Genomic DNA, 27,471 nt, shown 5'->3' on the forward strand with positions numbered 1-27,471 from the left:
AACCTAATTTAATATACCTTTCAAACCATAATTTATTAAGGGGTATTTGGTACCTGATGTGAAAAAGATCCTTTGGGCTCTGCAACAGCTTAGAAGGATCAATAAGCTCAATCCATGTTCCATCTATGTGGTAAAAGAAATGGAGCAGTGAACTAATCGGCATTGACGACATTTGGGATGAAGGGTTTCTTTGGATGTTCTTCTAAATCGGCAGTCATAAAACCTAGGGTTAAGATTTTGTTAGAATCAAAAAACAAACAGGGTTATAGAAATATAAATATGAATAATACTATTTTGGGTCGGGTAACGTTCAAATAACAAAACGGGTTTAAAATATGAGGAGTAATAAGAGAGTGACAAGTGGCATAAAGTAGTATTTTTTATTAGGGTAGATAGATTTCTTATTTTCTAATTGGTTCTTATTATTCTCACAAAAAAATTATTTTCTATTTGATCCTACCTCATATATATATATATATATATATATATATATTTCTTTTTTTTCAACTATTAAGAGAGATTGGGTGAATTTGAATAATTAACTAAAACCACAATAACCACTTCCATAAAACTACGTGCTGTACACACCTCTTTCCTATTTTCAACACGGTTTGCTTAAACTTTAAACTTGTAATTTTCAACTTTCTTAATTCAAATTGATTTCATAATTAAAGTGCATTTTTTCCCATTTCTTTTCTTTAGCTTGCAAATATAACCAACACATTTCTTTCCACCTTTCCATTCTTTCATATACCAAACCAAACCGTCTCAAGATCCACGCCCCCAAATTACCGTTAATAATAATAATAATAATAATAATAATAATATCATTCGCATTCACATTCACTCTTTATTAACTTTTCAACTCAGATCCCTAAATCCCGTCTGCAAACACGGACGCAATAATAATAATATTATTCCGATGGGAGCCTTGCCTTCAACACCGCGGTGGGGCGGCGACGTCTCACCGGACACGGCGGAGTACCTAATCGGAACACTCGTCGGCGGTAAAACGTTCCCGCTCAATTCTGATTACTGGAATAAGTTACTCGAGCTGCCGTTCGATCTCCATTGGCCGGCTAATCGTGTTCAGCAGGCTTGCCAGGCATTAGGTCAGTTGTTTGTTGTTATTTTTTTCAAATTAGGTGAAAAATTGGAAGGTTATAGCGTTTGCTTCATGAATTGATGTATTATAGTTTGAGTTTGAGCTGGAATTAAGCTGCATTTGATGATTAAATTGTCAATTTACATGTGATTTTGGGGATTTTGGTGATGATTTTAAAATTAAGGTTAAATGAGGTTGAATTTTGCAGGTTTTGCTTGGTTAATAGTGTTTGATTATGAATTGAGATGCAATGATGCGTTACGAGTGATGTTAGTTTAAGTCTGAGCTGGAATTAAGCTGCATTTGATGTGTTTGCTGCATTTGTTGATTATTGATTCAGTTTACATGGTAATTTGGGGGATTTTGTTGTTAATTATCAAGTTAGGGTTTATATGAGGTTGAATTTTACACATTTTGTTTTATTAACAGTGTTTGGTTCATGAATTGAGATGCAATGATGCGTTAGCAGTGATGTTAGTTTAGGTTTGAGCTGGAATTAAGCTGCATTTGGTGTATCTGTTGATTATTGGTTCAGTTAACATGGTGATCTAGGGATGCTGTTAATTGCCAAATTGGGGTTTAACTGAGGTTGAATTTGCAGGTTTTGTTTGATTAATAGTATTTTCCTCATAAAATTGAGATGTGTTGATGCATTATTTTAGTTTGAGTTTGTGCTGAAATTAACCTGCATTTGATGTATTTGTTGATTGTTAATTCAATTAACATGGTAATTTCGGAGATTTTGTTGTTACTTTTCAAATTAGGGTTAAAATGTGGTTGTAATTTGCAGGTTTTGTTTAATTAACAGTGATTGCTTTATTGAGATGCAATGATGCACTACAATTGATGTTAATTTAGGTTTGAGCTGGAATTAAGCTGCAATTGATGTATTTGTTGATTATTGACTTATGCATTTGTGCAGCACAAAACAATAGTTCTACAAGGCACCTTGCAAAGATCTTAATTCACTTATCACGGTGTTTGCAAGAATGTGTTTCTAATCCAGATGTGATATCAGCTGCTTCAATGAAGGCTGTAAATGCATCTTACATTTCATCTGTGTTTTTAAGGTATTTGATTGAAAATTTGAATAGTGAGAACCTTGATGATTTGTATTTATCCCTAGATGAGAGTGAACAGGTACCAAACAATATTCATAAAGGTAATTATTGTTATGTTTCAATATATTTCCCTGCAATTGCGGCATAACTTTTAACAACTAACCTGACGTATTATCGTTTTATGTTAACACAGATGAAAGCATTATAAATATGGTTATGCATGCTGTTCTTAGCTATATTGGCAGAGTGGATGTAAGGTACATTTCATGTTACTATTATCATTTCATTTATTATCAATACTAAGATTTATGGTTTATTTTCCTAATTGTGTATATATATATTAATGCTCAGCCCAAAAACATATCTTCTACACCATGAACTACTGAACTTCATGCTCATTGCTATGTCTACTCAGCTTCTTTCCGGGCCATTGCCTGGACCAAATGATACTCACCCTTTCATTGATGCAGCAATGAGTCAGGTAATAATGTAATATTGTAATAATATAACGAGCCATCTTTGTTTAATGAAATCTATAACAACAATGAGAGAAACAAAATATTGTTTTGCAGGAATCTTCTTTGGTAGGTTTGGTTGTTCATAAACTATTGCTTAACTATATTTCACGCCCACGATCCAAAAGTAGTGCGTCTCATACGTTAATATCTGAAGAAAATCAGCTTGGTATTTTGAAGAGAGTTGGTTCTGCTGCTGGTATATTATTTTACTTGACCTTTTATATTGTTGACTTTTCAGTTTGACATAGGCTTGTAAATGAACCAAGTAAACATGAACGGAGCATGTTCTTGCTTGTCGTTTAACTTTAACCGAACAAATGATCAAACATGAACGATTAAACGAACAGGGTTTTGTTGTTTGTGTTCGTTAAGAAACTGAACATGTTCTTGTTTGTTTATCTTTGTTTGTTAACAGTTTAAATGAACGGTTCACGAATGTAAACGAGCGAAGATAACTGTGCTAAAACTAGTTAAAAGCAATGTGAAGAACAATGTGTTGGGCCTAAAAAGTTATTACAGCTAGACCAACTTGTAATGGGATATATTAAATAAATGTATTAACGAATGCAAACTAACAAATTAAAAAAACATAAACTAACAGTAACGAACATAAATTAATTTAATGAACACGTGTAAACAAATGTTCATGAACATAAAATAATGAAAAAGACGTGTTCATGTATGTTCGTTTAACTAAATAGATAAGTTTTTTTGTTCATGTTCGTTTGTTTGTTAAACAAGCAAACACATTAACTTTTTTTTATATATGATGTATCTGATAAAATGTTATTTTGATTATACTTGCAGCAAATATTGTGTTACTTCCACTTAGTTACTTTGTCAATTCAAGTTTTGAGGCTTCTAGAAGCCAACTGGCTGACAGCAGTATCAATATATTACTTATTCTCATTCATTATAGGAAATGCATTCTTGTTGAATCTGTGAAAAACAGCAATGTTAATGTTGGTTCTGAATCTTTATTGAAAGATGAAACTTATTTTGCTGAAAATCCTTATTATAAAGCTTTGGAAAATGTTAGGGATGTTGAGTGTAAGATTTTTTATCCTTTTATTCCTTTTCTTGTTATTCTTTTATTTTCTTATTTTCTAATTATCGTATTTGACTTTTGTAACCAATACTGCAGTTGACCGTGTGGATATTGAGGGAAACGCACATAGTGGTCCACCTGTGAGATTGTCTTTTGCTTCTCTTTTTGATACACTTGGCATGTAAGAGCTCAGCTTACTTTAACTTTTTTTGAAGCTATTGTATTTTTCACCATTATATATATATACACACACACACACACAATACATATAGATATACGTATGTGTAATACATAATTACATATACGTAAGCAATACATCATATACAATGGGAAAGTGTGTGGTCTCCATTGTAAAAAAAGTTGTATTACATATATGCAATACATGATATATTGCATATATGCAATACAACTATTGCATAAATGCATTATATATGTATTGCATATGTGTAATACTACATATGCTGCAGTCGATTGCAAGTAGTTTCCATTGCGGTCCTTGGTGTATTTTTCATAAAGTTCTCTGGTTCATGTATTGCATATGTGTATTACTACATATGCTCATTGCGGATCGTGAGTACTTTCTATTGCAATCCTCAGCGTGTTTTTCTTGAAGTTCTCTAGTTTCCTCTTTGCGTGTGTGTGTGTATGCGTGCGTGTGTATCCATGTATATATGTATGCATGCATTAATTAAAAGACAAACTTTGATTGTTAATGAAAAACACTATTCACTTCTTACAAGTGCTTTAAGCATTGATTTTCCAAGTTACAAATAGGCCCCTCTAAACTTATTATTTAGACCCTAAAGTTTAGACTATATTGTTTTTTTCTTATTTCTAACCAATGCATAATGATGTTATGCCATATGGACCATTGTGTCTTGTGATGTGCTTATTTTTATTTACATATCACTATAAATTTTGTTTAAAACCGAGTTGTTAATGGTAATGTACAAGCGATCAAAGCACAAAGTGTCACAATTTACCTTTTTTGTAAAGTGACGCCGTTTACCCTTTTATGTCTCCCCTTGCTGACATCAGGCCACCAGCGTAAATTTTAATTGTTTTTTTTTGTTTTTATCGCTATTCTTTCCGCGGTGTAATGCGCCAGTCAAATCACTAGCTTATATATATATTATCTAATAGTTGACTTTGAAAACTTTATTAAAATTGAGCGGTTTGATTAACTTTTGCAGGTGCTTGACTGATGAAACTGCAGTTTTGTTATTGTATGCTTTGGTGCACGGAAATTCAGCCTTTTTGGAATATGTTTTGGTTCGAACAGATATAGATACATTGGTATGAATCAAATCAGTATTTTGTTTTTGAATAAAGAAAAAGAAATACAATTGTTTGTTGATTTTGTTAAATGTTCAGTTAATGCCGCTGTTGGAGACACTTTATGATACATCAAGGAGAACTTCAAATCAAATATATATGGTGCTGATTATTCTGCTTATACTTAGTCAAGATGCTTCTTTTAATGCTACCATACACAAGCTGGTAATTAACTTGATATAAATAATTAGTTTTCTTTTTTGTTTTAATATTGGGAGAATTTCATATATATCTTGATAAATCTTGTTAATATCACATTCATCTAACTCAAGTTTAAATTATCATATATATGCTTCTTAAATAAATTATTTAGTTCATGACCATCTTATTCTCTCATAGATGCTATTTTATTTTATTTTTTTAAATACCAGTTGAATAACTTCTGTTATTATATTAAATCAAATGGGCTTTTGGTTTTTTGGGGGTAGATGACATGTATCCAAAAAGAAGTAAACAGAAGTAAATTACAAAAGTCTGAAGTTAGACTCAATACAATTGTTACAATTATACTAAAAGTTGAAGATTCTTGTTTTAGAAATAAAGAATTAGAAGTAAATTAGTTTGTTATGAAATTTGAGAAGGTAAATATGAAATTTTAAGACTCAAAATTGGTTACTATGAAATTTGAAAAAAAAAAAGTAAGGGTAAAACGGTCATATTCTGAGTTAATTTTAATGAAATAGGTAAATATGATATTTTACTTAACTTTTAAGAGTAGATATGAAATTCATCCTTCAATTTACATGATATAATTATCTTTATGTACCGGTATTTTGTTAGATTCTACCTTCCGTTCCATGGTATCAAGAACGTCTTCTTCATCAAACATCTCTTGGTTCACTCATGATCATTATTCTAATCAGGACAATGAAGTATAACATGTCAAAGATGCGTGTAAGATAACATACGATTCTACATTGTACCATGAAATATAATTTGACATATGATGTTGACTTTTCACATGTGAAATGTGAACAGGATGTTTATCTACACACCAATTGCCTTGCAGCTTTGGCTAACATGGCGCCACATGTGCATCGGTTAAGCTCATACGCCTCACAACGCCTCGTTAGCCTTTTTGAAATCTTGGCACGCAAGTATGCATCTTCCTCATCTATTTTGGGCCTTTATTCATTCTCGAGTCTCAGATTACTGTTTATATTTAGATATGCAAAACTAGCAGAGGTTAAGAATGATAAAATGCAAATGAGTGACCTCAAGGATGATGATAAACTTCCTGAAGATACGGTAATTAACCAAATCTTGTTATTACTTCAGTTATGTCGTTTCTATTACATAATTTACTAAATTATAATGCTTTGTTTCAGTCAGCAGAATTGCATATATATACGGACTTTCTCAGGATTGTTTTGGAAATACTCAATGCAATCTTGACCTATGCCCTACCGAGGAACCCAGAGGTACATAATTAAAATTATTAGTTACAGGTGGCAAGATGGGTGTGCCTGCAGGATGGGTTATGGGTTGTAAACGAGCCGCCCAAGCTCATCTAGTCTCGAGCTCGGCTCGTTTTCTTAGTAGAGCTCAAGCTCAAGCTCAAGCTCAAGCTCAGCATGTTTCAAGCTCTATTTCTAAAGCTTGAGCTTGGCTTATGGGTTTTTCAAGCTCAGCTTGGGCTCGGGCTCGGGCGTGGCTCGTTTATTATTTATTTATTAATTTATTAATTTGTATCCATTTATAATTATATTTATACCTATTTTAACTATTAGTTCTTGTAACATAATATATGTTTAGTTATCTTTATCATAATGCTATATATAAGAAATTAAGAATATTTAGTATAAAAATACATATTAAGTAAATAACAATAGGCTCGTTTAGGCTCACGAGCTAGCTCGAGGTCGATAAGTAAAGCTTGGGCAGCGGCACGTTTTCAAAATAAGCTTTTTGTAGGCTCGAACTCGTTTAAGCTCAGCTGGATCCGATCTTTAGACTTCCAACCCAATTTTAATAAATGTTAAGTAAATTACATTTTATGGTGTCTTATCTAAATGTGGCAGGTGATTTATGCAATTATGCACAGGCAGGAGGTTTTTCAGCCTTTCAGGAATCATCCACGCTTCAATGAGTTGCTTGAAAATATTTTTTCTGTATGTAACAAAAATTCAAGATTTTTAATACTTTAATTTAATAATTCTTGAATCTTGATTTGAAGTATTGTGATTATGTTGTGGCATTTTAGGTCTTGGATTTCTTCAACAACCGCATGGATGCACAAAAGCTGGATGGTCAATGGTCAGTTGAGAAAGTGCTTCAAGTTATTAATTTAAATTGTAGATTTTGGCGAGGAGACGGGATGAAGGTAATAGTAATAATAAATATTTGTTCCACGCTTAGAACAAGTTTATAAGATTAACCTTAATTTCATCAAACTTTCGCTTCTGTTTACATGCCAAATAGCAATCAACTATTTTCACGAATGCATAAATTTTGGTAGTTCAATAAAAGTAAGGTTAAAGTAACGGTTTATAATTTTCGTTTTTCTAATTTAGATGTTCACTCAATTACGATTCACATACGAGCAAGAAAGCCACCCTGAAGAATTCTTTATTCCCTATGTGTGGCAGTTGGTAATCTCTCGCAGGTATATATAAGTCATTTAATATGAATGTATCGCATATGCTGCGTTTTTTAACAGGTCAAACGGGTAAAGAATAAAGTCAATATATAAAACATGCTACATCTTTTAACTAAAAAGCGATTATTGTTGGTATAATGTATTATTTGTAATCATATTGACATTTGATACATTCTTTATAACAAAGTTTTGAAAAGTGTTGGTCAACACGACCACTTGTTTTGACCCGTACAGAAATTTACTTGTTTGACTATGAGTTTGACCCGTTCATTATGTTCATAATCCATGTTGTTATGCAGTGGTTTCAGTTTCGATCCCAGTAGCATAAACTTATTTCCTATTGAGCTGCCTGTAGAGGTTTGTTTATTATTATTATTATTACCTTTTTTTTTACTTTTTATTTTTTTTAATAAAAAAAATAAATGTTTTGGGTTTGTTGGTTACACTTATGATTGCAGGTTAGCTATGCTCTTGGGGAGACGAATAATGACCAGAATATGAAGTTAAATGCGAAGGAGGCTGTGGAAACATCTGTTTGATAGAACGAAATTGTTTTATGTAAATAACTAAGTACACAGAGAAAAGCAAACGCTTATAAATAAATAAATAAATGTATACGAAAAATGATTTTCTAACAAAAGTTTTTGACAAGGTTGGTGTAATTCTTGTAGCAAAAACCAGTGAAGTTGTAATATTATTGAGGTGTTTGATTCCTATTCATTTTATCATCACTGACGGTCCTAAATTTAAAAAAGTTGGCCCCCAATGGTCCCAGTTAAATATGACTTAACGACGTTATAATTTTTTCCGAATTTCAAACTAATGTTTTAGGGCTTTTGATCGGAATGAGGATACGAGTTGATTGATATAAAACTTAGCTCGAAACGGTGATCTAGACGACTTGATTTTTGTTAATTGTAAGTTCAAAAACCCGAATTGAAGCATTATTTCGTCGTTTTAGAGTACCATTTCGAACGAAGTTTTAAATCAATCGACTCGTATCCTCCTTCCGGTCAAAAGCCCTAAAACATTAGTTTGAAATTCGGAAAAAAATATAACGCCGTTAAGTCATTTTTAACAGGGGATCATTGGGGGGCAACTTTTTTAAATTTGGAACCACCAGTGGTGATAAAATGAATAGTGATTATTATCGGCCAATACCAGTCAATAAGGATTATTAAAATCCAATAAACCTACTTTTTTTCACCAAAAACTATGGTTAATTTTGTATTGTGTAGGAATATGTTAGAATTTGAATTTGTGAAGAGTTGTTATTTTAGTACCTGTGGTTTCGTCAACTATGCAACTTTAGTACCTATATTTTATTTTATGCAAATAGCTACCTCAGTTTCAAAAAACTTACATTTTTAATATCTTTTTAGCCTCGTCAATTTTCATCCGTTAAGTTCGGGATATTTACGTAATTTCATTACTTAAATGAGGGGTACTTGGGTAATTTCACTATTATATTTTTGTTTTTCTTTTTCTTTTCTCTTTTTCTCTCTCCCTGTCTATAAACCCCTATCCCCCAAATCAATATTTTATGAACCCTAATTCACCAAAATCCCAACAAACCTTAATTCCTCAAAATCGATCATGGTCATGTGATCTTATGGTTCGCCAACCATCATTTGAACGTCCTAGACATCATATAATCCTGGTCGACGATTCTATTGTTGCGTTAGGCCGGAAAAATTTGTTTATTTTTACTTAATTCATCTTTGTTGCTCCAATTTATAATTGAATTCATAATGTTTTATTGGAAGGGACTAAACTGTGGGTTTATTCTTTGGGTTGACCCCCCCCCCCCCACCGTGTCAGGGAGCAGCTGCTATTATACCAAGGCTTTTGAAGTCAATTAACGAACATAAAGAAAATGCAAGAAAGTTGTCTAAGTCGAACTCAAAACTTGAAGAAATTGGAAGAGAAATGAGAAATAAGAACAAAAGACTGAAACAAATGCTATGCATTTCATGGGTGTTTTTCATTTCCTATTATCAATTTCACTGAGTTTGACTTTAGTACTCTTATGTTTGACTTTAGTAATCTTATGTAATACTGCTGTTTGTGGCCTAATGCAAGTACTCTAATGTAATTGTGTTTGTGTTAATGACGGATGTTTAGCTCTTTATGTTTTGATGTTTATTGAGTTTGTTTGTGTGTTAAACTCTTTCTTAGTCAATATTGAATTCATGAAATGCATATGCATTATGTGCTTTTATCATGCAAGTCAATAACATATAGCATCCATGAAATGGCACTTGGCACTTTTTGACATCCAAGTCAATATTGCATTCATGAAATATGCATTATGCACTTTTGTCATGCTAGTCAATAACATCTAGCATCCATGAAATGGCACTTTTTGACATCCAAATCAATATTGCATTCATGAAATGCATATGCATTATGCGCTTTTGTCATCCAAGTCAATAACATCTATCATCCAAGAAATGGCCCTTTTTGACATCCATGAAATGACACTTTTTTGGTCAATATAGTCATCCATGAAATGCATAAACAACCTTCACAAGGACAACCACTTAAACTTAATAGCAACAATCTGCAACAATCGACAAAGTTTCATAAACAAATCTGCAACAATCCACAAAGTTTCACAAACAAATCTGCAACAGTCCACAAAGATTTAACACTACAATGACAACCTGCAACAGTCTATAAACAAATATGCAACAATCTGCAAGTTTCATAAACAAACTACAATGACAACCACTTAACAACAAATTTAACACTTAAACATAATAACATTACACAAACATTTGTCAAAAGTCTACAAAGTTTCAAAGGACATAATGCAAGTTTCAAAGTTTCATAATAAGTTTCAAAACACATAATGCAAAAACATAATAACATAAGTTTCATTACATAAACATTACACAAGTTTCATAACTAAATTGCAGCAACACCTTTTGTTCCAACCCTTTTCCTCTTCCTTTTACCAGTAGTATTAGCACCCACAACATGTTTTCCAGCCCTTGTTCTTTTAGCAGCAGCCTTAGTAGCCTTAACAGACCCACCTTGTGCCCTCTTGCCACATGACCTCTTGTTATGTCCCACCTGCTTGCAAGTGTCACATGTTACATACCCACCTTCCCTTGTCAATTTACCACCTTTTGAAAGTTTTTGGCTTAACTCAAGAATCTTCTCAGCAGACGTCTTTCTATTCTTCCTTGGTCTACCTATTTGCTTGTGATACTTTGGGGCTGTTAAGGTACTTGGGCATGGAGAGATTGGCAATAACTGCATATTGTTAATTGGTTCTAAGGTTTTTGCATAAACCATTTTCCAAGTCTCTAACCAATAGGCCTCATCCACCCACCTCTCTGCTATCCCATCACTTTATCCATTCATGGTCATATTGTAAATGCAAGCCACTGCATGCCTGCAAGGCATGCCCATAAGTTCCCATATTCTGCATAAGCAAGTCCTTTGTTCCATATCTACAGCTTTCTCATTGACAGGACCAGTAATTTGATATTTGGTATTTCCATTCCAAATAACTGTGTATAGATTTGCTTCATTCTTGATTTTCTCATATATGGTTGTGGCAACAGGTGCTAATGGCCCTTGACACTTAGCAATGGTCTTATGCACCACAACCATCCTTTTCATCATATATTCCCTAATGTACTCAATGCAAGTTATAATTGGTTTGTCCCTTGCAAGAATCAATTGCCTATTGAGCACCTCACAAAGATTGTTCAACAAAGCATCACATTTTGGCCTAACTGCAATAAATTCAAGCAAATATAACATCAAACAACTTATATCTACATCTTAATGAAACAACTGATATCAAACAACTCATGCTAATGAAATAATGAAATGTACATACCACTAAAATAATCTCTTGACCAGTGTCTGGGTGGGATCTCTTTCAACCAATCATGAAGTGCCTTATCTTTATCTAGTATTGCTTTCATACTTCTTTCAAATTCCTGTGGTATGGTTGCAAAGCCACATTTCTGAAGCATGTTTTTGTACATAACACCTCTCCACCTTGGCTTCATATTCTCATGTATATTGCTTAAGCAATACCCGTGTTCAGTACTTGGAAACACCTTTTGTATAGCTGGTATTATGCCCTAAACACAACAATTAAATGTATGTAAAATAAGAAAACAATCTAAATAAGCAAAAAATTAAATGTGTGTAAACAAACCTTCTGCCTGTCGCTTATGAAGGTAAAATTACTATTGGAGTACACATTCAGATCTTTACCCAAACACTCCAAAAACCAGGTCCAACTAGCAGTTGTCTCAGCCTCCACCAATGAGAATGCTACTGGATAAATTCCATTGTTTATATCAATTCCAACAGCTATCAAAATCTGCCCTAGAAAGGGCCCTTTCATAAAGCACCCATGAAGACCTAGTATATCTCTACCACCAAGCTTAAACCCTTCCTTTAGTGCACCAAAGCAGATATATATTCTCCTGAACTGTTTGTGGGACTGCTAGGGTTGCAACAAGGTTCAATATCTAGTTTCATTGTTGTACCTGGATTAGATCTAATAAGCTCTTTAGTGTAATCACTTAGATAACCATATTGAGCCTTAAAATCTCCAAGTACCTTCCTTTCAGCCATAGTCTTAGCCCTGCTTATCTGATATGAGGTAATTCGCACCTGATATTTCTTTGCCAAGTCTTCTGCCAGATCTCTTGGCTTAGTGGTTGAATTACTGCTTTTAATGGTTGGTTCAATTTCCCTCCCTGGCCAATCAATTTATTATGCACAAGCTCACATCTCTTGTTTGCAAACAGGTGTGCTCCTTAAAGTATGTTTTAACAGTCCAACTACCCTTATTTCTAACATTGGATATGTGTAAAGCCCAGGGGCATGTGGGTATCTGGTCCTTTTTAGGTTTGGATTTTACAGAAATACCCTTTGATGTCCCACTAGAAGATGCTAAAGATCTATCCTTGGAAGTCCCAAACTGATAAGCCTCCTCAACAATACCCTCCTCAACATTCAAATCTTCAACGGCTTTCTAAACATTCAGTTTTTTCCTAGAATGTGTTTTGAAATGTTCAACATACACCTCAAGAACTCTAGTATGTTGAATATGTTCAATCATTTCAATCACATCCTTATCACTACCTCATGGTCTTAAACCAACATCTAAGTCTACTCCATGGGCCCTGTAATATCACTGAAAAATACTCAGAAATGATGCACCTTATCAATAAAGTCAACATGACCCAAATTGTATCTTCTGCCTCCTAGACCATTGTTAAACTTGCCACCATGGTGAATTTCTAGTGTAAACTTGTATGGGTTGTTTATTGAAATTTTAAAGTAAAAAGCAAGTTACAACAAGAAATTGAGTTAACTCACCATATTCAACATCAGGTTCGAAGTTTGAAAACTCCTGTCTCACAACCCACAATTCAGCCATATGTTGGGGAATCGATGATCAGCAGAAGCACCTTATCAATCGACAGTCAGAAGATTTGAGATGTTGGTGTTAGGGAATTATATTAGGGCTAATGTTTGATGATTTGAGAATATATTATGGTAAGGAATATAAAACGAGGAGAGAAAAATAAAAGAAGAAAACAAATAATAATGAAATTACGTAAATACTCCGGACTTAACGGATGAAAATTGACAGGGTTAAAAAAGGTACTAAAAATGCAAGTTTTTTGAAACTAAGGTAGTCATTTGCATAAAATAAAATATAGGTACTAAAGTTGTATAGTTGGCCAAACCACAGGTACTAAAATGACACTTAACTCATTTGTGAATTTATCCTATATTACAAACAAATATATGGATTCAAATATGATTGAAGTATAATAATGCAATCCATTAGCTCTAAAAACCTACATGATGATTCAAGTAAATTGTGGGTTGTGTGATACGAGTTTTATATCATTCTTACCTTAGAAACTCTTGCTACCATAGTTCTAAGATTAGATGTGTGCTCAATAGTGTTCTTCATAGAAAGTTTCACAGAAGTGTACTGATTACAGTGGGTTGTATTATTTATCTTTGATAATAGTTGGATAAATATATAATTTGAAACTGGTAAAAAATAGAGCAAGCCAATATTTGACATAATTAAAACTAATTACAATTAACCGTTGCAATTAAACTGCTTAATATTGCCATAATGGTAGTTAAATAACTGAAATTGAACATTAAAACTCATTTAAGCGAGCTTAATGTTGTCAAATAAAAACTTTATAAGTTTACTGCATTCCGGTTACATATTGTTACCAACACTCACAACAAAAATATTGTGCTTAAAATTTGGTCCTACATAGACATTCGGGTATATATGTCATGACCACATACGAGTTCGACAAGTATATAAAAATTATTTGAGTTAAAAAATGATAAAACTATACAAAAGTCAACCATCATGGACTTTACCTATTGGTCATTTCCGGCCATATAAATCGTTTATTTGTCTTCATCAATGGCTAGGATCACTTCTTATACTATTAGTTTAGTTCCACTCTCAAATAGGAAGCAAGAAAATTGGTATAAAGAAGATATGGACACTTATCAAGTTTTTTCAATTTTAAGACCGACGCGTTAACAACGATCATAAATAATAAATGGTTAAAAGGGAAAAAAGAAAAGACCTTCAATTGTTGACTATTATGGGGGGTAAATTCTTAAATCTAGTTCCACCAAAAATTTTGAATCAAAATAACTTTATATACTCCATTATTTAAAAAATAATTAAAACTAATCAAGAATTTTACCATATTTAATTTTAGTATAATATCTCTATGTTTTTAAAATGATTTAAAACATTGATGGTTGGTGACATGTTGCGCAATTATGATAATTATGATGTAAATGTTGCATAATTATGGTACATATGTTGATTATAACGTTGTGTTACTATATAGTATGGCGACTAATTATGATGCGTAGTTATGTGGACTCATATACCTAGAACCAAAGTATTTGCATATTAATCCCCATAATTAAATTACTTAATCGTACCCATAATGGTAATAAAAAAAATAAAATTTAATAGTTAACCACAATTAACCGGCTTTATGTTGTCAACTAAAAACTAATTCCAGTTTAATGCATTCTAGTCACATAATGTTATGCTTCTAACACTCAACAAAAAAAATAAAATAATAATAATAATAATAATAATAAAACAAAAAATTTGTGGGTCTAAGAACAGGTTTATGATAAACAAACAACTAAGAATATTATTATTTTACAAGCAAGAGACTTATAAGCTGGGAGAAGTAAACCTTACAACTAATCATCAAAAAAGAATACAAAAAACTACACATTAACTGAAAAAAAAAAAAAAAGATAATCCATATCCATTCATCCATGCATACATCATCATCATCATCATTCATACATCATCCATCCATATTGATTTGCATATCTCATTGATTTGGGTTGGGTGTGAGACATGGAAAAGAAGGAATAGACTGCAAAATTAACTTCCTGCTGCTTCTTTGTCCCATGATGGAGTTGTGTGGAGGTGACACCCTCTTGCTGTTTGGTGAACTAGATTTCACACCACTAACCGGAGAACCATTGTTTTCTTCAAAAACATCCGCTACCTCGTTTTCTCCCACCGTTTGTAGCGGCTTACTCCCGCCAATTTTGAAAGAATTCAGCTTTCCAAATCTCGGGTTAGAGGATGATCCGATGGCTAGAAATGATCGTGGCGGTTTGCCCTTTGTGTTCACCAACGGATTAGATTGTCTCGTGCTACGAAAATAAAAACATAATTAGATGATTTAAAAATGCACACTTTAGTAACACACTAGGATAATAGCGCGTGTTACACACGGGTGGAAAAAATTTCAAACGATATATATATATAGGCAAAGTATAAAATGAAAACTCACTTGAGTTGTGAAAACTCGCGAAAACCCTATGTAACATCGTTTTTTTTGTTACATGTAATATATGTTGTTACATTTAATACAAAACATTGAAAACATAAAAAAAATGTTTTGTTATTTTTTAACATTTTTAACTAATTTTTATATATGTTTTCAGGAGAGAAAAAAGTTATATTTATGTTTATATTTTTATTAATTTCAATTGTGGACCACAAGATTTAATCTTTAATTAAAAACATGTGGTTGAGAATGGGTTTATAGAGTTTTCACAACTCAAGTGGGTTTTTATTCTAACCTAACCCTATATATATATATATATATATATATCATAAGAATTCTTTAATTAGTTATAAATAATTAATTGTAGTCAAAATCGGTTTTTAAATCATTTGAAAGGAAATAGTTGGTTATGATTATAGAAAACATTAATTAGTGAGGTTATGATTCTAGAAAATATTAATTAGTGAATTATGTGGCAATTATAGAGATGAAAACCTTTAAGCTTATGTGGACATCCTATTTGATGGCCATGTGGATATCTTGTTTTGCTTTAATAGTATAGTAAGAAGATTAGCATTAGGATTAAAATTAATTGATTAATTATGTGGAAATTATAAGCATGGAAAGTGGATGGCATGGAACATTAGGTGGACACCCTAGGAGAAGGACAGGTGGACAAATTGGTTTTCGTTTAATATATTAGTTAGATGTAATAAAGTCAAAGTAAATGTTAAGGCGTGTCTTGACAAGCAACATGTATTTATTCCTTTTGCTTTTGACACTTTTGGTTTCCTCGCGTCTAAAGCTGTGGAGTTACTTACCCGTGTTCAACAGGTCATGCATAGTAATGTTATGACTCAAAGATCAGCAAATGCAGTTTTTTAAAGATTGGGTTTTGCAATTCAAAAATGGGTAGCGGCACAGCTTGTTGCCCGTTTGCCTTCTGTATCGATGTAATCTAACATTGAAAATTTTTATATTAGGTTGATTAAAAAAAATGTTAAGTTATGAATTCAAAACTTTAAATGTTAAGTTTGGCCAATGCTAGCGTTATATATTGGTTTAAATGTTAATTAGCATTAAGATTAAAATTAATTGATTAATTATGTGGAAATTATAAGCATGAAAAGTGGATGACATGGAACATTAGGTGGACACCTTAGGAGAAGGACAAGTGGACAAATTGATTTTGATTTAATATATTAGTTAGATTAGATTAGATGTAATAAAGTCAAAATAAATGTTAAGTTATGAATTCAAAACTTTAAATGCTAAGTTTGGCCAATGCTAGTGTTATATATTGGTTTAAATGTTAATTAGCATTAGGATCAAAATTAATTGATTATGTGAAAATTATAAGCATGGAAAGTGGATGACATGGAACATTAGGTAGACACCCTAGGAGAAGGACAAGTGGACAAATTGGTTTTGCTTTAATATATTAGTTAGATTAGATGTAATAAAGTCAAAGTAAATGTTAAGTTATGAATTCAAAACTTTAAATGTTAAGTTTGACCAATACTTGTGTTATATATTGGTTTAAATGTTAATTAGCATTAGGATTAAAATTAATTGATTAATTATGTGGAAAATTATATGCATGGAAAGTGGATGACATGGAATATTAGGTGGACACCTTAGGAGAAGGACACGTGGACAAATTGGTTTTGCTTTATTATATTAGTTAGATATAACTAGAACCATTAATATGACTCTAGTTGAGAAATAATAAGTTACAGTTAACGGTAAAATCACGTCGATTTGATAAACAGGCCATAAATGTATCATATCGAGCTATTACCCTATTTAGCATGATAGGTTAAAGAAGGTTCAACCCGTTAAAACACGTTTTTAATTGCGTCATTAACATGTTTTTTTACCTGCCAAAACGTGACGGAGTTGCAGGAGTAGCAGAAACTGGCTCGGGTTCAATATGCAATCCCGTTTGTAAGCTTCCATCACTCCCATTCTCGTCACACTCATTGACTTCTACATCCATGTCCGAACCTATAAAATGCATCGACATAGCACAAATGAAATATTTTTGTTTTCAAATAAAATGTTAATCTCGTTACAAAATGCGCGCTTACCATCCTTGCGACCAAATGTATTTTTACACCCTTCGCATCTGCAGTTTATAGAGCATCCGACGCCACCCTTTACAAAGAAACCATATAACCAAAATCATTAATAAATAAAAACATGTCAAGCTCAATCTTTTAGAATTACTTAGAAGTCGAAACTTGAGGTTTAAACATAAACAGAAACGAGTTGAGCTCAAGCCCTCTTTAAGTTAAACAAATCAAGCTAAGGCTCGGCCCGTTTACACTTTACACCCTAAGTTACCTCCACCCAACAGCGTGCATGAAACCGAAATAACTGACCCGTAACGCAATAACTGAACCCAACCCAAAACCAACGGTTTGGTTTTATGTTTTTTCAAAAACCAATTTCTAGTTCGGCTTCAGTTTGCTTTACTGAAAAGTGTAAACCATAAAAACCAAACGGAGCCCGTAAAATCGAAAAAAACCGACTTATTTATTATAAATTATAATTTTTATTTATGAATGTTAAGTAATTTATAAAGATGAAAATAAATAGTGTAAGCCTAATATTTTAAGCTCAAATATGTAATAATCAATTAACTATTAAGCAACAGAAAAACTTTAGACCCAAAGTTTCAGGCCCAAATTCATAATTTTGGGCCAAATTTTTTCGGCCAAAGAATTTCAAGCCCAAATGGCAAAACTGAAACCGGACCAAACTCATTGTGAAACCAAAAACTGAAAAAACCGAAACCAGCATCAACACAAGTCAGCAAGAGAGAAGAACCTGGTAGCATTCACAGTATTTCTTGAGGCAACCAGATTTTTTGCAATTGCAGCCTCGTTTGTGTCGAGCTGAAGCCGGAGTGTTGCTAGACTCATCCTGCATTTAAAAAAATCAAAAAAATGTTATTATACACAAATTTTTAAATTCACTAATGTACTCGGTGTGTGACCCTAACCTCTTGCATATGATCAGAGGTTTTAATAACTTTAGGAGCAAACGCAAGAGGGTTGTGGGACTCGATCTGCTTGCGAGTTGCAAGCACTGTGTCTTCATGTATCGGTTTGTTGAAGCATTCAAAACATGAACACGGCTCCACACAGTAAACGCCCGCAGCAAAGCATTCACAATAACTGAAATCATTATTTCACATGTGAAAATTCAGAATTTACCAAATTACCCCTAAAATCATCGTATGCACAATCAACTTATATAAGGATTTATAGAGCATACAGCTTCAAACACTTGGATTTTTTACAGTTACACCGCTTACACGCCTCCACCTCAGCATTTTCCGACCTACGCCTGTGAAAGTCAATTAAAAAGTCAAATAAATCAAATCAATGGCAATTAGTCAACTAACACTATAATGGTTCAGTAACTTGCCTCTTCTTTCTTGGGCTAGTTTGACTTTGACTCAACTCATCATTAAGTACAAAGCCTTTAGAAGCATCTTCTGCAGCATTTAAAGCAAGCCCGATATTATCCTCGAAAGAGGAGGGTGCATCAGGCAATGATGTCATTAAATCTTGACCCGAACCGATGGAATGATAAGAAACCGGATGTGAAATAATAAGTTGTCTACCGGATCCCGAGCTTTCAAGGTTCACAACTTTATGGTCCACTAAATTTGAAGCGATAGCGTTTAAATGCAAACCGATTCCGGGTAAAATACATCTAGAGGAATTATTATCATTTTGAGCAACGGTTTGATTGGATTCTGAAACCTTTGCAGAATTAACGTTTGAGATGTCCTCTAAGTGCTTTCTTCGAGACCCCGTCATCTCAAAAAGTAGACAACGTCTTCTTATGCCACGGTATGAATTAGATCCACCCTAAATAAATATAAACATGTTAACCGATGTAACCAAACCGAAAAAACGAACACAATACAAAAACGACTCTTTAAGATATGATTAAAATCAAAAAGGCCCAAAACATTAACTGCTGAAAATTCTCACCTCATTATCGGCATCCTCCACTGGCTCTCCAACTTCAATATTATTTAAAGAAATATCAGCAACCGTTGCACGGTTATCAACTGCCCCTATTAAGCCTTCATTATCTTCTGAAATATTATCACCATTAGGATGTAACGTGCTTTGACCAGGGCCCGCATAGGGAACAGTATCACTTGGTGAGTTAAAATTAAGCAGCTCTGAATCATCAGATATCAAACTGTCCCAATCACATGTTGATACTTCTTTATTATTAGAAAGTTCGTTTAGTCCTTCAACATTTGTTTCAATATTAAATGGACCGCTTTCAAAGTGGTTGTTGATGAATGGAACGGATGATGCTGATGGGCCCGTTGTTTTTATGAAGTTTGTGTCTAGACGAACGGGTTCATAGCTTAATTTTCTTGATTCAAGATTTGAGCAAATGTTTGATGGCAATACAGAAGTATCAGTTATTGAGTTGCGGGAACTGAAATCCGGTTTCTGGTTTAACGGGTTTTGGGTGGCGTTTAAATTAACGTCACTGGTTTCTGCTTTCTTTAAATCATCAGAAGTAAGTTCGGGTTTTGATGATTCGGAAAACTGGTGCCTGAAAATTCAAAATGTAGTTAGCGAGAATATTATATAAAAATATATTTGGTACCCATTAAAACAACCGGGCCGGATTCACCCACCACACATTTTGTCCAAAAGTTTCCAACTTTATAATAAATAAATAAATTAGGTGGCAAAATGGGCTCAAACAGGTTGGTAAGAGGTCAAAACAAACGACCCGGTCGACCCACAATACTTTTTGTCTAAATTTTTATACATATGTTCTTCAATAATGATTAATTTTTTCTGGATAAAATGATTTTATAGCATGTAGGGTTACAAACTTAAAATATAGAAATACATTTAAGGCGAGTTTTGACTCATTTGGCAAGTTTCTGTTTAAGCTAACATTTGGTGTGTTACCCGTTTGACCCATTGAATGAGATTAAACAAAATCCCAATGAACGCATTCATAAATTTGTCGTGTTACCTTTTAAGGAACTTTGAGTCTTTGAGGGTACTGATGTGAGGCGAAGTGAAAACAGGCGGAAGAGATGCAAAGCTTAGCGTGCTAAACGTCTGAGTAAAGTGCACGGATTTAACGGGTTTGATAGGCGAAAGACTGTTGATATAGTTAAACACAGGGGAGTCCTGCAAAAACATACAACAAAATGTTTCAATATGATTAGTAGTTATAAAGAATCTTGAATCTTTTAAGTTTAGCAAAACTGATTATCATTAATTATGATCAGTTTAAGTTGACCAAATCTTCAATCTTTAATATGACCAGGTATATATTAGGAACCTTATCTTTGAATGTTTATAAAAACTGATTATCATTAATTATGGTCAAAGTAACTAAATTTGGAAATAAAACTGGTCAAAAAATAAACAATAATGATAAAATAAAAAAAAAATAATTTTACTTATGACTTGCTAAATTGGACTCTATAATCAATTTTTTTTCAAGAAAACTGATTGCTTTGATCCTAAAAAACAACATTCACAAACTGTTATTGCCAAACACTCAAATTGACAATCAATTATCCAAACACTCCATAAATAAACCTAGAGAAACAAAATCACAAATCCAAAAAGTGCATAAATATCTAAAAATGAAAAAACTAATAAAGAACAACTAATTGCAATAAATTAAGACCCAAATCAAGAAACAAACCCTAACCCTAAAGATAAAACTAGATCCATCAAATCTACACCAAATCCGCCATAAAACCCTAAAAAAACTCAAACCCATAAAAACCCAAAAACACTAAATTCATCAAATTGAATCTCCAATTTGCCCAAAACAACACAAAATCAAAAACCCATAAAAAACCCAGATCAAGAAAATACTAAATTCATCAAATTGAATCTCCAATTTGCCCAAAACAACACAAAATCAAAAACCCAGAAAAACCCAATTCACCTCGAACTTAGAAACCGGAGCAGCGATCTGGGTCCTCTCCGGAGTATCCATTACAATACCCATTTCTTTATCCGGATCTTTCTCATGACCCATCGGACCAAAATTATTGCTTTTGTGGTAAGAAAACAAGATGATGAGATAATAATAATATTCAAGATAATAAGAATAAGCGGGAAGGGCGGGAAGCAAGTTTTTATTTTTTGGGGTGATAGTGATGGAATACAAGTAAACCCCACACTTAGTCACTTGAGTATTATATATATATAGGAAAAAATGTAAATTGGGAAAGTAAAAGGTAACGTAAACTAATGATGATTTGTAATTAAGGGTGTCAGAGATTAAAAACAATTAAAAACCTTAATAATGTTTTGATTATGTTTTTTGTCTTCTATTTTTTGTTTAGTAGATTCTTGTTTCTTCTATTGTGTGTGATTTACTTGGTTTATTGTGATTGTCTTGTACTGCATTGACATAACACTATATTATTCTATTAACTAGCACTAGTGTTTGCCTCGGTTTAACTTTTATTTTCAAGTGTTTAATTTTTTACTTCATTTTTTGTTTAGAACTGCGACTTTATTTTATTTAGGTAATCGCACTCTTTAAGTTTGGAGAGTCTCGATGCTCCATTCTGGTCAGACTATGTTATCTTAACCGGTCCCATGCTGGTTTCAAAGTTTGGCTTGGGTGTTCTCTCGGGAAACCATACGCCCACTGCCACTTGACAGTCGTTGTGTCACCACAAAAGCATAACTCTCTGGCGTAACACACGGTGGGACGAAAACCTGGGTGGGCTCTGGGTTCTAACTAACAACATTTGTACAAGGCCTAGCTCAAATCCTTCATTGCCAATATTCACCCAAAAGTGACACAAGTGAAATTCGAACTTGGTTCTTCATTTAATAACCTAAACCTTCCACCACTAGGCCACAAATGGGGATACTTTGTATCTTGTTACTTGTTTATTTTTGTTGATTAGTATATCTTAATAGTGGGAAAATGACAAAACTCAATATATATATATATATATATATATATATCACCTATTAGTATTAGTCGTTGGACATTTTAATATATAAACTGATTAAAAATGCATGTGAATATCAATATGTTTAAATTTATTGTTAAACATACGGTATTGATAGCATTTTGTCTAAATGCATATGTAGGTCTACACATTGTTATGTGTTAATGTTTAAATAAAATTCAGGAGCGTATAAAAATGGTAGATGCTATCTCAAGATACTTATCACTACATTGATCGGTTCATCTTCTTTGTTGCACAATGTTGCTTGTCATCGTATACGATGCAACATTACTACAAATACACCCCTCCACTGTTACACTACACCTTTTGGACCAGTCACTCTCCCCCTCGTTGCACTACATTGTCGCCCCTTTGTTATACTTGTTGGCACTCTATTACATGTCACCTTGTTTGCTACCCTAATTGCTATGCATGGTTGTCGTCCATCTGACTATACTATTAAAGCAAAACAATTTGTACGTATGTCACTTAACTAAGCACTTCACATAAGATGCCAAGTAGATGTCATATCACTATTTCCTATTATATCATGGCACAAGACTTTATAAAATTTTGAAAAATAAATAATTGTGTGATACGGGTTTTGAACCCGAGACCTCATGTTTCAAACCAAATGTGCTTACCAACCCTACTAAAGTGGTAATTATGTTATAATTTTTTACTTAACATATCTTTTTATGTAATTTCTCTTCAAGTATAAAACCAAAATTATACTTAATTATTAACATTTCCGTAATTCACAATATCACATTGTCTTCTCATATATTTTTAACACAACCATTTAGAATTGTTCATCATTTCTCTTTTCATTTTAAAATACAATATATTTTTATTTATTTTCTTTTACAACCAAACTTAGTTTTTATAAATTTAGTTTTTAAATATGTGACAACATTTTGTCATAAATATCATATTTATACACACAATATTTAATATAACAATATAGGTATGAATATTTTATTTTTAAAATAAATCTAACACCAACGTTTTATTTTCAACTTAAACTTATAATGCATAATATATAAAAACTTATTAAAAAGTAATAAATAAAAATTAATATATGAAATAACTGAATATAAATATTACATATAATAGTTTTTTTTTAATTATATTTTCACCCGTATGGAACACGAGCTCTAACCTAGTTCTACATTGATGAAAAAAAAAGTAGGTAGTTTCGGCAAGTATTGCATTTAAAACTCCACCTTGTGATCCTTAATTTCATGTGTCATAAAAGGATGTTTCATTAAAGGATACAGAATTTATGGTGCCTCCGGGAGAGTGGCACCCATCGTGGTGGCTCATTAGGATTGCCTTGGATGCAAATGGAATGGTCTAGTGGCGACCACCATGTTTCTCTCATACCTTTCTTTAGAACAAAGACATTTTCAACCTCAAGGGTGCACGAACTAATATGCGCCCAAGCCCAAGCCCAAGCCCAAGCCCATGGTGCAGTCCTACAACCCCATGTAATCGTTAGTTTCTTTATACTTGCTTGTTATTTGAGTTGTATCTATTTATGCAGTTAGTGAGTAGTTTCATTGTTAGTAGTGGGTCAGTTTGTAAGACTACAAACATAACCTCAGTGTGCCTCATGTACGTCCGAATTGTTCTCAATGGATTTCTCGTGACTACCCAGAGGAGAAGAATATGTATGAAATATTAGAAAATTGATCCAAATATATTCTCTAATTCCTAGATGATTTGGCGTCTCGAATTAGCTTCTTAAATCAAAAGTACTTTTTTATCATCATTAAAGCATATATAGAATTAGTGTACGATGCAAACTTATAAGAGAAGTTTAATTGTACCCTTTGTACATCTAAATTTAACTTCCCACAAGCCAATTCACCAACCCATAAGTAAGGTAAACACATTGAATATGTAGGGCATGCATTCTTAATCTTAATAGCATTTATGCTTAAGTATTATTGGTTACTTCGTTAGTATCATTTGTTATTAACCAATGATTCTAATTTGGATTATTAAAATCCAATTTACCAAAATAAAATATAACGTTAATAAACGAGATTCACTATTTTAATGATACTATTGCAACCACATTGAATATATTAGTTCTTATCAAATTTCAAAACTTATGATTAAAAAAGCTTCAACTTATTAGGTTGCCATGAAACTCCACTTTTTCCACATGTTGTGCTTGTCTAACATTCTCTTTACTATATGGGAGAATAAAATACTTTTTGTCGTTACTTTTCTTTTCCTCAATATAGTATTTTGTTATTTATAGAAATTATTTAAATTAACAAGCTAAAGGATATGATAATTTACGTTGTATTTAATTAATATTATGTTAAAAGATGGTCTATAAAAGGTTAGTTGATTAATGGCTAATTTGAATCTTGTTTAACAACATGCTACATTGTTTGTTTTATAAAATTATTATGATACCATAGATTTTACTAATAGTTAATATACAAGTTTTCTAAGAAGTTAGAAAACTAGTACAAAAGTGTTTGGTGAGCCAACTTAACTCACTCGACTCGCCCGACCCAAACACAACCCACACTCATTTTGACACGTGACATTTTAACTTGCTACATTACCAAGTTTGACCGGTCGATGTCTTTGAAGTAATGTTAAATTTTATGAGGCTACTTTTTAATAAAATAATAGAATACTCATTTAAAAACATTATATCGATTATAACTTTTAAGTAAGATATCGTTTTAGACTCAATATTGAAGAAAAAGTAGGAAAACAATTAGATAACAAAAGAGCATCTAAAATCTTCATATAATCTCACAAAAGTGTAATATCAACTTTATTGAGAATCTCTCACGTTAATATTTTTATATTTGACCTTTACTAATTACTATTATTTATTATTGTAATTATAGATTCAATGGTTTACTTTTACGAAAATCATTTGTTCTATTCACTGTTACTAACCGGTTGTTTTTATGTTATTCATCAATTTGGGTTTTATCTTAATTTATATATGGATATTTTGCATTTGTTGGATTTTGTATATTTGGTCAAGAACTTTGACATTTTCTTCTTGGACCATCAAGTATTTGAATTTCTGTTCACAATTTTAAATTTATCAGAACAGTCTTATGATTTCTAAATTTGACATGTGAATTTGGTTTGCTAGGTACCAAATATAAAGTTCTCCACGAAACTAGATGGGATAATCCAACTTCTTGTTTGCAAAGTAAATGAAATAAATGTAAAAAAGGAAACGAGAAAGTTATGAAAATAGTTATTTTTTGGTGTGTTACATCTCTATGATAATGCGAGAACTATATTTCACCTTACAATCATTACTTACATGACAATACGATCGCATAACATATACTCGCGCATCATCTCTTACTTCCGATAATGCTACTGTAGGGGTATGGTACTAAACCCCTACAAGCCCCCCAAGTCCAGTGTTGCTCCTAGGCGTACAAGCGTTTGATTTTGACAGCTACATAAAATCAAACCCAAAGTAAATGTTGTGCAAATAATATTTGATGTTTACATCACTTGCGTATTATCAAGATATGCCCAAACAGTTAATTACATAACTATCACATTCCTCTACGAATGAGGATTGTTTTCACAGTTTGATATTTGGATTCCATTTTTTATGACACTTATGGAAATACACATATAGAACAAAAATAATGGTTGATATTAAAAGTTTAAAACACCTATGAAGATGCGAGGCTTCATAGTTTATACAACTATTATTTGCGTATGTATCTATGTCCAAGTCATGTTATATACGATAAAAACATAAATATGTTACATATGTGCTCAACTATTATTAGGCCTAAAGAATGTAAGCTATTACTTTGATTTTGTAGATGAAAATTCTATTATCATCTTATATAGGAGAAGTCTATTATTATTTCTTTGAATCATCAGTGATTGAAAATGATATATGTGAAACTTACACACATGCATAATATGTTATAGTTAACATGTCACGGGTGTTAATAGATAACAAAACATGGTAGGTACATTCATAAAAAGTCAATAAATGTTGAAGAAAAAGAGGCTTTTCTAATAAAAAAGCCTACCAACTTATGACATTTATTGTAATGTTGATATGTGAACACTAAATTATTAATTGAAAGTAACAACCAAATTCAATCCTAAACCTAATCGAGGCGATGTTGTGGGTTATAATGTTATATAATAATCTAAATGTAGTTTAATTTGATCTCACAACCAATCAAATATTAAAGTGACCAATTGATATAATTACACCATGTGTAATACTTTGGTATTATAAAAACATGAATTTCAAAAGCTTTTCTCTGAAAAAAATCATCTTATTATAACTAAAAATTATACCTACAGTGATTAGATCTGATTGGATGGTACTCATATTATTCATAGGCGCTACGAACAAATTGATATCATCATTATTCATTGTTCAAGTCATATCATCTCTCTATAACATAAGTCCATCAATATGCTTAGGAATTATGTTTTTATTCTATACAGTACCACACAATCTTCATTTTAGGACGACTCAGTTATCTTGAAGTAAAAATCTTAAATAAAAATATAGCGTCGTTTATGAAGAAAATGAGTTTGGTTTGGTTTTTATTTAGCATGAAAATGATAAAGAATAAACTTATATAACACCTAATTATTATTATATAATGTAGATAAGAAGTTTAGCAACGCATGATAGTGATTGGTCCATTTGGCCGTCTGTGATTGGCCCAAGAAATTTATTTTGTGTTTTGTTTTTGTTTTTTTTATGTTTTGTTTTAATTTTGATAATTTAAAGGTTATTCGCGCCAGCTCACCATCGCAACACTTTGGTTTTACCAACAGCTGGGTTTTACCGGCCTTCTAGTCCATTTATAAACCAGATTGTTTTTCTCGTTAAGTAAAGTTCGTCAAATGAGACCACAAATTATCTAGGTCTCTACGACCACATTATGCGTCAAAAGAGCTGA

At 32.4% G+C, this 27,471-nt stretch overlaps 3 protein-coding genes across 3 annotated transcripts; 1 reads left to right on the plus strand and 2 right to left on the minus strand.

Annotated features, from left to right (window-relative positions):
* The first annotated feature begins 916 nt into the window (after positions 1-916).
* Positions 917-8,308, plus strand: LOC143636638 (uncharacterized). The gene is made up of 18 exons (XM_077104202.1): positions 917-1,112; positions 2,028-2,267; positions 2,360-2,423; positions 2,518-2,647; positions 2,739-2,880; positions 3,492-3,734; positions 3,829-3,913; positions 4,926-5,028; positions 5,107-5,232; positions 5,848-5,961; positions 6,046-6,164; positions 6,234-6,315; positions 6,396-6,488; positions 7,089-7,178; positions 7,271-7,390; positions 7,581-7,672; positions 7,966-8,023; positions 8,125-8,308. Exons 1-18 carry the CDS (start codon positions 923-925, stop codon positions 8,203-8,205), a joined length of 2,172 nt encoding a protein of 723 aa, XP_076960317.1. The 5' UTR covers positions 917-922; the 3' UTR covers positions 8,206-8,308.
* A 2,718-nt stretch (positions 8,309-11,026) lies between these two features.
* Positions 11,027-13,592, minus strand: LOC143625887 (uncharacterized). The gene is made up of 6 exons (XM_077096138.1): positions 13,572-13,592; positions 12,488-12,677; positions 12,260-12,399; positions 11,850-12,140; positions 11,523-11,772; positions 11,027-11,415 (listed from the first exon to the last, which is right to left on the minus strand). The coding sequence occupies exons 1-6, from the start codon at positions 13,590-13,592 to the stop codon at positions 11,027-11,029; spliced, it is 1,281 nt and encodes a 426-aa protein (XP_076952253.1).
* A 1,437-nt stretch (positions 13,593-15,029) lies between these two features.
* On the minus strand, positions 15,030-21,598 carry LOC143636727 (protein tesmin/TSO1-like CXC 2). Its single transcript, XM_077104274.1, has 10 exons — positions 21,496-21,598; positions 20,560-20,720; positions 19,539-20,124; positions 18,964-19,412; positions 18,811-18,882; positions 18,536-18,710; positions 18,361-18,456; positions 17,619-17,685; positions 17,409-17,535; positions 15,030-15,391 (listed from the first exon to the last, which is right to left on the minus strand). Exons 1-10 carry the CDS (start codon positions 21,586-21,588, stop codon positions 15,061-15,063), a joined length of 2,157 nt encoding a protein of 718 aa, XP_076960389.1. The 5' UTR covers positions 21,589-21,598; the 3' UTR covers positions 15,030-15,060.
* Between the last annotated feature and the right edge of the window lie 5,873 nt (positions 21,599-27,471).

This window comes from Bidens hawaiensis, unplaced genomic scaffold (assembly GCF_021521415.1).
Source record: "Bidens hawaiensis isolate Kalapana, Puna unplaced genomic scaffold, B.hawaiensis_p1.1 tig00000055_1, whole genome shotgun sequence".
Classification (NCBI taxonomy): domain Eukaryota; kingdom Viridiplantae; phylum Streptophyta; class Magnoliopsida; order Asterales; family Asteraceae; genus Bidens; species Bidens hawaiensis.

Excerpts from the sequence above, each read along its gene's own strand:
- LOC143636638 (XM_077104202.1), top strand. The coding sequence starts at position 923 with ATGGGAGCCTTGCCTTCAACACCGCGGTGGGGCGGCGACGTCTCACCG. Across the intron at positions 2,424-2,517 it reads ATTGGCAGAGTGGATGTAAG|CCCAAAAACATATCTTCTAC; the intron begins GTACATTTCATG and ends ATTAATGCTCAG. Across the intron at positions 5,962-6,045 it reads ATAACATGTCAAAGATGCGT|GATGTTTATCTACACACCAA; the intron begins GTAAGATAACAT and ends AAATGTGAACAG.
- LOC143636727 (XM_077104274.1), bottom strand. The coding sequence starts at position 21,588 with ATGGGTCATGAGAAAGATCCGGATAAAGAAATGGGTATTGTAATGGAT. Across the intron at positions 20,721-21,495 it reads CTCCGGTTTCTAAGTTCGAG|GACTCCCCTGTGTTTAACTA; the intron begins GTGAATTGGGTT and ends ATGTTTTTGCAG. Across the intron at positions 17,536-17,618 it reads TACATTTGGTCGCAAGGATG|GTTCGGACATGGATGTAGAA; the intron begins GTAAGCGCGCAT and ends TGCATTTTATAG.
- LOC143625887 (XM_077096138.1), bottom strand. The coding sequence starts at position 13,592 with ATGGTAGCAAGAGTTTCTAAG. Across the intron at positions 12,141-12,259 it reads AGACTATGGCTGAAAGGAAG|TCCCACAAACAGTTCAGGAG; the intron begins GTACTTGGAGAT and ends CAACCCTAGCAG. Across the intron at positions 11,773-11,849 it reads TCATAAGCGACAGGCAGAAG|GGCATAATACCAGCTATACA; the intron begins GTTTGTTTACAC and ends TGTTGTGTTTAG.